Source organism: Chaetodon auriga, chromosome 4 (genome assembly GCF_051107435.1).
Source record: "Chaetodon auriga isolate fChaAug3 chromosome 4, fChaAug3.hap1, whole genome shotgun sequence".
Lineage (NCBI taxonomy): Eukaryota > Metazoa > Chordata > Actinopteri > Chaetodontiformes > Chaetodontidae > Chaetodon > Chaetodon auriga.
Window position 1 is genome coordinate 9,225,665 of NC_135077.1, and position 11,288 is coordinate 9,236,952.

General features: G+C 42.8%; 1 protein-coding gene across 1 annotated transcript; it reads right to left on the reverse strand.

The window, feature by feature from the left end:
- Window positions 1-1,230: 1,230 nt before the first annotated feature.
- On the reverse strand, window positions 1,231-10,051 carry melk (maternal embryonic leucine zipper kinase). Its single transcript, XM_076728843.1, has 18 exons — window positions 9,966-10,051; window positions 9,591-9,703; window positions 9,412-9,497; window positions 8,621-8,737; window positions 8,141-8,284; window positions 7,947-8,015; window positions 6,962-7,054; window positions 6,611-6,709; window positions 6,237-6,305; window positions 5,844-5,942; window positions 5,426-5,512; window positions 5,100-5,231; window positions 4,748-4,909; window positions 4,297-4,588; window positions 2,751-2,847; window positions 2,276-2,432; window positions 2,076-2,179; window positions 1,231-1,993 (listed from the first exon to the last, which is right to left on the reverse strand). The coding sequence occupies exons 2-18, from the start codon at window positions 9,667-9,669 to the stop codon at window positions 1,816-1,818; spliced, it is 2,064 nt and encodes a 687-aa protein (XP_076584958.1). The 5' UTR covers window positions 9,670-9,703; window positions 9,966-10,051; the 3' UTR covers window positions 1,231-1,815.
- Between the last annotated feature and the right edge of the window lie 1,237 nt (window positions 10,052-11,288).

Consider the following 11,288-nt stretch of genomic DNA (forward strand, 5'->3'; position numbering starts at 1 on the left):
AACAGCAGTCAGGGTACTGTTGGCTATGACATGGAGGTCTGTGCGACCCTCCAAGGATATGCCTCCCCAGACCATCACTGACCCACCGCCAAAATGGTCATGCTGGATGATGTCATAAGCACCACAGCGTTCACCACAGCTCCACCACGTCTTCAGACTCTGTGATGCCTGTCAAATGTGCTCAGTGTGAACCTGCTCTCATCTGTGAAGAGAATGGGGGGCCAGTGGTGGACCTGCCAGTTCTGGTGTTCTCTGGCAAATGCCAATCAAGTTCATGGAGTCTTTTTCTGACAGGAGCCTCCTCCTATTCCTCCTCGCACAAAGGAGCAGATACCGATACTGCTGCTGGTTGATGCCCTTCTACGGCCCTGACCAGCTCTCCTTGTGTAGCAGCTGGTCTCCTGGTTTCTCCTCCATGCTCTTGAAACTGTGCTGGGAGACACAGCAAACCGTGCGACTACATGTATGGATGTGCCATCCTGGAGGAGCTGGACTACCTGTGCAACTGGACTGGGCTGCAGGTGCCAAGACAAGGACACTAACAGAACTCAAAACTAGAGAAGAATCAGTCAGAAAGGACAAGAAGAGAGTGATTGTCTGTGGCCACCATGTGCAGAACCATTCCCTTTTTTGGGGTTGGATTGTTTTTGCCTCTCCATTGCACCTGTTGTCACTTTCATTAATTAATTCATTAGCAGTTCAGTGCAGTTCAGTGACCCAAAGTTTTAATTTTCAAGGATAAAACATGCCTAAAATTTTGGCTACACTCCAGGTATGTGAATTACTACTGTACAGAATGCTGAAAGCACACTGATATTCCTGTTTGGAGTGAAGTTTCGAACTATTTAATGTGAGTGCAGCTCATAACCCACAGTATCTGAATTGATGGAACATCATAGACGTTTGACACCTTTCACAACTTCTTTTACTGGTGTTAAATGTTAACTGAGAAACGCTGTCACTAAGCTAAACTATCACTATCAATCTTAGTACGGAGGACTGAAGCCTAGGAGACGAACAGAAGGACGATGACAGAGCTTAAAACACACCACTGCTCCATCAAACTGCTGAAGGAATGAAAAAAAAAAAGAACATTTGATGTCAAGGAAGTAAATAAATTCACCTCAATCTGTCTCCATAAACATAGGCATATTACATTAATCAGAAACCATTTATTTTGCTCCATTTACATGTCAAAAGAAAGCTTACACACACACTGTGACAGACAGTTTAAAAGCAGACAAGACGCAGAATTAAAAGACACTTCATACAAGACAACCATGTAAAAACATCATGATTGAAGAATTGTAAACATGTACATCAATAAACAATGACAGTAAATTAGAAATGCTCCGTTTCTTTACGTCGTTCAATCAAGTTTAGCACCTACAGGGGAGAATAACAACATCTAGACATAAATATGGTAATAAGTAGCCAGAAGGTATGCTGTAAATAGGGTTGTTACATATCATACACACACACATTCACCTCAAGAGTATTGACAGAGATCCCACTCAGCTTAAGAAGAAAGGAAGTAAAACAATACTCTACATAAAACAAGATATGCTGTACAGGATCCTGACATGTAAAGCTCATGAATTTAATGTAACGTGTACTCCAGGGAGTGGAGGCTGGCCTATGGACAATTATAAATATTCACTAAGAATAATGAAGGACTGATCATTAATACGCTAAAACAACATCCTACGTCTGAATCTGTGCTTCTCTCATGAATCAATCATCCTTTATTCTTGGACACAGAAAAAGACCAGTGTCCACTGACTTGGAAGTGATATTTCCAGGAAAGTGCATTATTTAGATACTGGATGTGGAGAGGATGTCTTCCACCAAGTGCTTGTAGACCCAGGCGTCTCCCTTCAGCCTCTGGCGTCGGACCCCGACGACTTCCGGCCTCTGCAGCAGGCACACCTCCAGCTCAAACGCCATGGTTACCTTCCCGAAGTCGCCATAGGTCTGACACTTCAGGGTATACCTAAAGAACGGCAAAGATGATGATTAGGACTCGATCACAGACAAGCGTGATCAGAAAGGGGGATAAGGCACGTCTTATTTACCCTTTCTGTATGAAATCGATGTTTTTCTCCGGCAGGATGGAGAGGATCTGGTTCAGGACCTGGTCTGGGTTGGTCTGACTGGTCAGAGTGACGTTGTACTGCGCCTTGGGGGGAAACACAGGAACACACACATCCTGTGATGTGGACACTACATTGTGTGGGACACAGAACAGGTGACAAGGTGTGTGACCTCTGCATACCTTGATCTTGCGCGGGCCGTCACGCAGGGCTCGCCTCTTGCTGGGAGTGAGCATGGTGATCATCTTATCCAGGCCTCTCTCCAGGGAACCGAACATCTTTCCTCCTCTCTTCTTCTTCCCGCTGTCTCCCGTCACAGCCATGTCCAAAGACCGAGACCTGGAGAGCAAACAGGTTTTCACATTTAATCGCAGTGGCAATCAAACTGCTCTTACCTGACACTTCAACTAGATCACAGGTTTACATTTCAGTATAAAGGCAGAAACAGTACTGTGCTATATTCCACTTCTATCCAACTCTTTAATAATTTAGGTAATTATCACATTCAGACTGGCTTGAGCAAGGCTATTGACAGACAAGCATTTTCTTTTCAATTAAACCCACCACTTTGTAATGGTGGTTGACCTGCTAACACGCTCCTCCTCCTACTTCTGACTCCCACCTCAGAACCTCCATCTACCCTGCAGGCCCACTCACCTTCGCTCAGGACTGAAGGCCAGTATTTCGACGTTTGGAAACTCCTTGTTCTCTGCTGCCCTCTTCTTATTGTGTTCTTTAGAGGCACTGCCTCCACCTACAACACAGGAATACACTCTTGGGTTGAAAAAAGTGAGTGTACATACTTTTATGTCACACACCTGCCGCTGACCCATCACTGAGCTGGTCATTACATACTCTTCCTGTGCAGCCAAACATTGTTGAAACCAACAGAAATTCATTATCAAGGTCTAGATACCAAATATGGAAATACAGAAAACAAATCTGACTGTTTGGATAATAGTTTCAATTTTAAAATGTTGTTTTTCTTGGTGTTAGATTATACTAAATTTGATATTTTTGGGTTTTGGACCGTTGGTCAGACAAAACAAGAGATTGTATAACTTCAATAAAGACTTGGAAAAAGCTGATCAAATTATATATAGCACTATCCAGAAAATACAGAATTAGAAAATGTCTCCAGGCCTTAAAGAGTCTTAAGGGGAAATAAAGGGGGAAAAGCGGATGGGGTTAAATGAGAAACCGACTGCTACAGCCCTTTGCTCCCATACGTGGAGCTGGCTGGCTTTGACATTGGAGTTGAGAACACAAAGGCTTTGGTATACACAGAGACAAGAAGCATGACACACACTCTACCTCTCTCACACACATGCACACACGCACATGCGCACGCGCACACACACACACACACATTGACAGAGAGAGAGGCTAGGCTTTGGTGGCAAGAGAACACATGTCACTACAGCCCACGTGGGACAGTGAGCAGAGGAAAGAGACAGCTACACCTGTCACAGCACACGCCTGGGGACAGACACATACAGACCACGTAGTGTGCGTGTGTGTCAGAGGCAGCATGTCTGCACTGTAGCTTAGAGAACAAGAGGCTGTAAAGAGAGCAGGACCGAGCCGGATTCCAAAGGGTTTAACACCAACTGGGTCAGCCACGGCGCGTTAGGCGGCTTGTGACCGAGGAAACTAATGAGGCCGGACATCTGAGCAGAGAATTCACTTTGACAAATAATTAAGACTTTAATGATTCTCCGTTCATATTAGTGTCCTTCATTTATAGATAAGTGAACAGAATTAGCTTCCTGATAATAACCTCACCTTTGAGTTGACAGTGAAAATAAGTGTGTATGTGTGTGTGTGTGTGTGCATGTCCATTTTCCAGTGCTGCAGTGACAGCTAAATCATAGAAATATGAGTAGCTTTGGGATAAAAACAGGCCCAATAAATGAGTTTATTACCAGAAGACAATTTACTTGCAAATGTGTGGCATGTGGATGTGGCACTTGTGATTATGAGAGCTGCATGAGACTGAGCGAGGGACGGATAAATGAAAGAGAGCAACGTGGAGAGGGGCAGTTGGCTAATGCAAATAATCTAATAGAGATTGTACTTCAAAGCCCTTGTTTGGAACAAAAAACAATTATAGTATACAAATAAACCGTATGATGGACTGAAACCCTGCTTTGTCTCCACTTCATTACTGCCATTGGTTGAGTAACTGAGGGAATCCTCTTACCTTTTGGTGTGACTGCGTTGGTTTTAGTGCCATTGATTTTAGCATTTTGATTGGGTGTGGTCAGCACGTTCTTGTTGGGTCGTGCATTCTTCTTACTGGAAACAGGAGTCCGAGGAGGAGGCAAAGCAAATATTTCAACATCTTTGTCTTGCACAGCAATATTCTCCTTGTTCTCGTTCATTCGTTCTTGGTCTCTGTCCCTCCTCTCCTGGTGGTGTTGTGTCGCTGTTCGCCCCCTCTCTGGGGTCGGGGTGTAAGCACATCTTTTCTCCACCGATGGAGATGCCAGTCTCTTTTGGAATACAAAGAAGAGATAAATGCAGTATGAGTAGATTTCTCTAGAAGATAAGAGTCATGGCCGCTGGCAACAAGGCTAAAGACAAAGCCAAAATTTAATCTGTGAGGATGTGGAAGACAGCAAAAACACGCATTTGTCCCAGCTTTCACATACCGTGTCTTTGTTTGCAGATCCATCTGGCTGACCTCTGACCCCCTGGGGTGTATGCTGTGTGACAGAAACCCACGGGCAATCATCAATATAGTCTGCGCAAAAGTCCAGAGATCCCACAATGACGGCATCTTCATCCTCGCTGAAGTGCAGGGCTTCCCTAGTCTGAGAGACAAAATAAAAAATGGAAGGAATTCAACAAAAAGATCCCCAACAACACTTGAAATGGGCAATCAGTGAGTATGTGAGGTACAGGGTGAAGTTATAAAGACTGAACCAGAACATGCAGCTGTAAAGACAGTCAGCAGCCCAGAAGAAGAACAAAGCCATAGAACGCTGTGGTCCTGAGTCTGACCTGTACTCCCTGGTGTAGTGGAGAGCAGGAGTCCTCATAGACTGCTGGTTCAGGGCGCAGACGGACAGGTTTGCCCCTCTGCTTCTTTGACAGCAACAAGAGGTAGGTGGCTGTAGTCTGGTCGTACCGCCACTGTAGAGCAGAAATGTATTATGTAAAGGGAAAGTGTGTAAAAATATTTTGTTTGTACAGAACACAAGAGGAACAAAAATGATTACCATGGGCAGTTTTTTCAGATTTCACATCCATAACACAACTAGATTGAACTGATAGGCATAGTAAACATCAATGCTAACACTCAAACATGCACACAAACAGGCACACACCTCCTGGACCAGCGCTGTGGTGCTCTCCCTCGAGCGCTTCATGCTGACAGCCATCTCAGTGATACAGTCCACATCTATGTGGCCAAGCTAGAAAAAAGACCCAGTGTTCACAAAAAATCCAAGACAGATGACTCTTTCTGACATTTGGGCACTGAAACGCCAATTCTCAAAAAAATTATCTTCATATTAATGCTTGTGCTCTTGTTTAAGGGAAATGACCTGTGAGGTGACTGGAGCACAGATCAAGTCAAATCAGAATTTGAGTTTGAAGTCAATAGAAACAAGCCAAAGTAAAACAAGCAGCTAACTGTCCTCACACACACACAGTTAAAAGCTACTATGGCGTTTGCAGTTCTGTTTATATACGCATCTATAGTACAGTGTGTTCATGTATGAATGTGTGTGTGTGTGTGTGTACCGGCTGCCTGCTGTGCCACTCCACAGGGCTGTTGTAGTCTTTCATCACCCAGGGATGGTCCAGGAGCCGTCCAACAGTAGGACGCCGCTTGGGGTCCACCTACAGGACACACACATGAACTACAGCTCAATATACAAAAGAAAGCACAACCAACAAACTCAAGTAGGTCTCAAATATTGTACATGTTGACTAGATAAATAAAAGTATATTCCACTTTTTAAAATGTTCTAACAAAACTTAAATTTCCTTCCACTCTTCTATTATGGCAAAAGCAAACTGAGTTCCACTGTTCTGCAATGAGTTAATGACGGGCAACTCATGGAGGGAAATAGCTAAAAGTATAAGACGGAGGAGAGTAAAACTACGTAGGAAATAGAATGACTGATTATGTACCTGCAGCATCTGGTTGAGGAGGAGGACACTGCCTGGAGAGAGCCACCGAGGGTTATCATATTTACCTCTCTGAAGACATAAAAAGACATAAAAAACACATTATAAAACATTGATACACTAGAAACAGAATAAAAACATAAGAGTTATTTGGTTTTGCCTGTGTTGGACCATTAAAACACACAATAATTGCAGGAAATGGACACAAGATATTTAACAGCAATTTAGGAACATCATGTTAAAAAAGTATATAGCATCCAGTTTTTTCACGAGTCAAATAATACAGTGCAATAGTAAAAAGACTGAAAAATAGCTGGGGTTCAGAGTTTCAAATAATTCATTTTCACAAATATTAGACTGCTGGGAAATTGCCTTACTGTAATCTTCCTGTAGAGGACCATGCAGTTGTCATCATCAAAGGGCAGGTATCCACAGAGCAGAGCGAACAGCAGCACTCCCATACTCCACACATCAGCCTGGAGGGTTACACACCGCACAGCACTATTTCAGCTTCAAGTGTTACAGTTGGGATTTCACAGCTCAGTTGCACTGAGTCATGCACCAGCGAATATGATCAGCACACCATGAAAAAGCAGAATTGTGGAACAGGCAGGTAATCATGACTTCAGTGAAAAACAAATGCAAGTTTTGTGGGTTTAAATAAGGACAGATTTCTAAGTGGTAACCCCAATGCTTCTGAAAGTTTACACACAGCATGCATGTCTCACCTCTGAGCCAATGTACGCTTTTCCCTGGATGAGTTCAGGAGCAGCATACGCAGGGCTCCCACAACACGTCATCAGCTCATAACTCAAACCTCCCTGGAAGAGAGATGAGCACGTGATGGCCACACCACAGGATATATGTGCACACATCATATTCATAGGAACTAACCACTATGGAAACACTTAAAGGCATCAGCTTTTATCTGCCAGAGCAATGGTTCTTAACCATTTTCCTGAAGGGCCCCTTTTTCTGTCATTGAGTAAACTGAAATGGATGGAAAAGTTTAATGGATATTTCATGTTACATTCAATGCGTAACAATGACGGTACAGAACAGGTGATAACCTGTACAATTAACCCAAACAGTGAACTACAGGAGGTTTGTGTAAAATGAGCTATGTGGATGAATTTTGAGCGGATTATTGCATCAGAGATGAATTTTTCTGATACTTTTAGGAACTTTTTACACAATTCTGTCTGTTTTATGTTAATTATGTTATTTTTTTTTCATTTGTAAGAATAAGACATAGTTAGTAAGCTTCATTTTTGACAAACTCAGGGTTTTCCTCTCTTTGGTTGTTTTAACTGTGTAAAATAACGTTTATTTAGTTTTCTTCACAGAAACGAATGAAATCCTGAGATACAGGACATTCGCATATTATTATAAATGTGTTCTTACACCCCTTAAAATCAAGAAGGCCTTGTGACCCCCACGTGAAGCTTTGGTGACCTCTAGTGGGGGGCTAGGACCCCCAGGTTGGGAACCAGTGTGCTAGATCACTGACATGAGTTTTATTTTAGAATTTTTTTTGGTGACAAATAGAAAATCTAAGCTGTGAATTGTGAAAAATTGTATTTTGCCCTACCCAAAAAGATGTATATTTGCCCCCCCCCCCCCCCCCCCCCCATTCTCATTGCTTGGACAAACTGCTAATAGGCCAAATACTTCTGAGACAAACACAATGACACACAGAACATGGTGATGTACCTTTGGTTTGGCACACAATCCAAAGTCTATGAGCTTCAAGTTGTGGTCTTCATCAATCAACAAGTTCTCCTACAGTTCAAGACAAACAAGCATTGCAGCCAACATTAAAACAAACCACAGACAAGCAGACACATTTGGTCATATTTTCTCTCATGCATTCTTTCAGTCACACATGCACTCTGTGGTTGTTTTACCGGTTTGAGGTCTCTGTGTGCGTATCCCTGGCTGTGGACGTAGGCCATCGCACACACGATCTGTCTGAAAAACACCCTGGTCTCCTCCTCTGACAGACGGTCCTTTGCTATGATGTAGTCAAACAACTCCCCGCCTGTACAGTACTGAGAGGGACAAGAATTCAATAGCAATGTCATATTCACACAAGGGGTGGGGGTGTACCGGTTTTGCCGCCGTCGCCGGTGTCACATTCTGCCACAAGATAGACTTTGCGTAAATGTCATTACTGTGATAAATGTTTTACCATATTAAAAATAACGTGCTTTACTGTTGATGTGATAACATGTAGGCAGAGGGATACGCATGTACTCATAGAACTGGAATTACATCCACTAACTATGTTCCTCCCTATAACGCTGACTTTGGTAACATGAAGAGGTGAAGAATATTGCTAACCCTTAATTCAAACTCACACACAGTCTCTGTGCACATGCGCTTACCTCAAGCACCATGAAGATCTGGGTGGAAGTCTCTATGACGTGGTAGAGACGACAGATGTGCTGATGACTCAGGTTCTTCATGGCCTCAATCTCCACCTTTACACGGGGCAGGTCATCCTGGGGTGACAAACAGTTTGTTATGAGAGTCTGAGGTAATACAGAATGGTAAATGGACTCTATTTATATTTATAAAGCATCTTTCTAGTCTGACAACCTCTCTGTGTTCATGTTAACTACTGTCAAGGGTTTTGTCTGATGTAATACACAATAGTGGAATAACAATTAATTACATTGATCATACACTAACTTTTGTTTTTCTGTGTGTTTTGCATACATTTGCCAAACGGTGATATAATGTAAGTACATACAACACTGAGAAATCAATGAACATAGTAATATTGCAGTATTTTTCTAATGTTTCATCCAGCCTCAATTCTGAACAGATCAATTAATGGTAAATCAATCAAAAGCAAATTAAATTTGTCATAACTTCACAAGTTCATAATTTCTTTACCTTTCTTTATCTAATATCACTATCCGGCTCAGTTTGGGAACATTGCGGTCTGGTGATTTATTTGGATATTTTTACTTTTTGTACACTTTTACTGGTGACATTTTATAGTCTCCACTGACTAAACTGGTTGTTGGTTATGAGAATAACTCTTGCTGCTGCTTTTATGTCAAGATTTCACTGATTTAGTTTCATGGTTTTGTGTCACCTTGCCCTGTTTAATGCAAACACGTACAACAAATTTAGCACAACCTGAGGGGGCGAAGGCTCTCTCACTCACCCCCAGATCTCTCTTGTTCATGATTTTAATGGCGACCATCTCTCCTGTCAAGATGTGTCGACCCAGCTTGACTTTAGCAAAGCCTCCTGAAAAACACACAAGGTTCAGAGCACGCATCAGAGAGGATATGGCACTGGCAGTGCTGTTTCGTTTGCGACACACTTTAATACTGTCATTACCTGAGCCGATAGTCTCATAAACCTCGTAGTACTTGTAGAGCTCGTCGGCTCCGCGGTGCTCCGTCCTTTCCACAGGCATCTTCCCAGTTTCAGCCGCACGATGATCAATCTCCCTGCGGTAGACGAAGAAAAAGTTTATAGAAGCAATGTTAGCTCTCAACTCACTGAAACACTCTGCTAAACCAGAAACTCTTGTATTCATTAAGTCGCTAACATTTTCTAGCGAGCTACGCTAACGTCAGTTAACGTCAACGCTAATAGAGAATTGTAGCGAACGAAAATCGATAACACCACTAAAACTAATACAAGTAACGTTAATAAAATCTATGTTACTACAAACTAACTCAATGACGCCTCTTGACACCACGAATTTACCTGAATTTGTATGAAAACGGCTGTGGAAGAAGGTAAAATCAGCTAACAACCATATGGCATGTAGTACGGCCCTCTCTCGCAAAGATGTTTTGTTCCAGAAGTTTGAATTTCGCACGTCAACGGTGACTCCATTTCCTGCTTCCGGTTTGCCTCATCCGCCCCCGTATGGTGGATAATAGTACTACAGCCATAAAAGAAAAGTACCACCGCTGTTTTAAGAGGCGCTAATGCAACTTCATGGACATTTTGAAGGCCATAGTTTATGGTGCTATTTAATTGTATTGCTTTATACTGACTGCTTTCAACTTCTAGTCTACCCTCAATATCAATGAGGTGGACAAAATGTTGGATTACTGAATTTGTTATTCGTCTTCTGACACTTATACACACCCTGTATGAATAAAACTACCCTTTATGTACCCCCATTGGTGCACATTGTTTGACACAGAAGAATGAAATGACAAACAAAACAATTCCACTGCCTAATGCATGGCACATGGATGATAACACCTTTCTGAAAGGAAGTGGTTAGCTGTGAAATTTACCTGCAAACACACATTCATGTGCATTCATGGACAGGTATATACAGCTTGTGGGATGGAAAGCATTCTCTGTGTGAATGGTTTTTGCTTGACCCTGCAGGTAAGCAGTTGCAGTAGCTGACCAGAGAGGTGTATTTATGGTGTCAGGAGGTGTGTTTGCCTTCACTTGTCACAACTTCTCAAGCCTGTAATTAGGAAAAGGTGAGAGGTGAGCTCAGAGACCACTGGATGCATTTTAACAGACGCCTGTCTTCTGTAATGACTGTATACAACCACTCTCACTATCGCAGTTTTCTTGTTTTGCTGTAAATGCCACAGTAGTCATGTCTCTCTTGGTTATCGTGTTACACCAAATGCATTTGAAAGCAACAACTTGTGCACCTGTTGTGCATGGGGGACAGGTCAGCTAAGCTCTAAGTGAAGGACATCATGCCTCTGAGGCCCCCCGGTCATGCTTTTGCCCTTAAAATGTAAGAAAGGCATGTGAGTAAAAATATTACATCCTGACACTTAGCCAGCATTGACAGCTGCAGAGGAATTTCAGTGATTGATCGGTGGTCACCCTGTGTTTATCATGGTCGTTAGGGAAGGAGTTGGTTGTTAGGGAAGTAACCGGTGGTTAGGGGACGTCCAGGTGTCAGCGGGATGACAAAACCCCTCATTTGGTTTCTGAGGCAGCTGGCCAGGACGGGACAGAGCGACATCAAACAACCCACAGCTGGAGGAAAAGAGACGGGAAGGCGAGTGTGAGAAGAGGACAAAATAGGGATGAGAAATGGGA

Excerpts from the sequence above, each read along its gene's own strand:
- melk (XM_076728843.1), bottom strand. The coding sequence starts at position 9,669 with ATGCCTGTGGAAAGGACGGAGCACCGCGGAGCCGACGAGCTCTACAAG. Across the intron at positions 8,016-8,140 it reads CACACAGAGACCTCAAACCG|GAGAACTTGTTGATTGATGA; the intron begins GTAAAACAACCA and ends CTTGAACTGTAG. Across the intron at positions 7,055-7,946 it reads GATTGTGTGCCAAACCAAAG|GGAGGTTTGAGTTATGAGCT; the intron begins GTACATCACCAT and ends TCTCTCTTCCAG.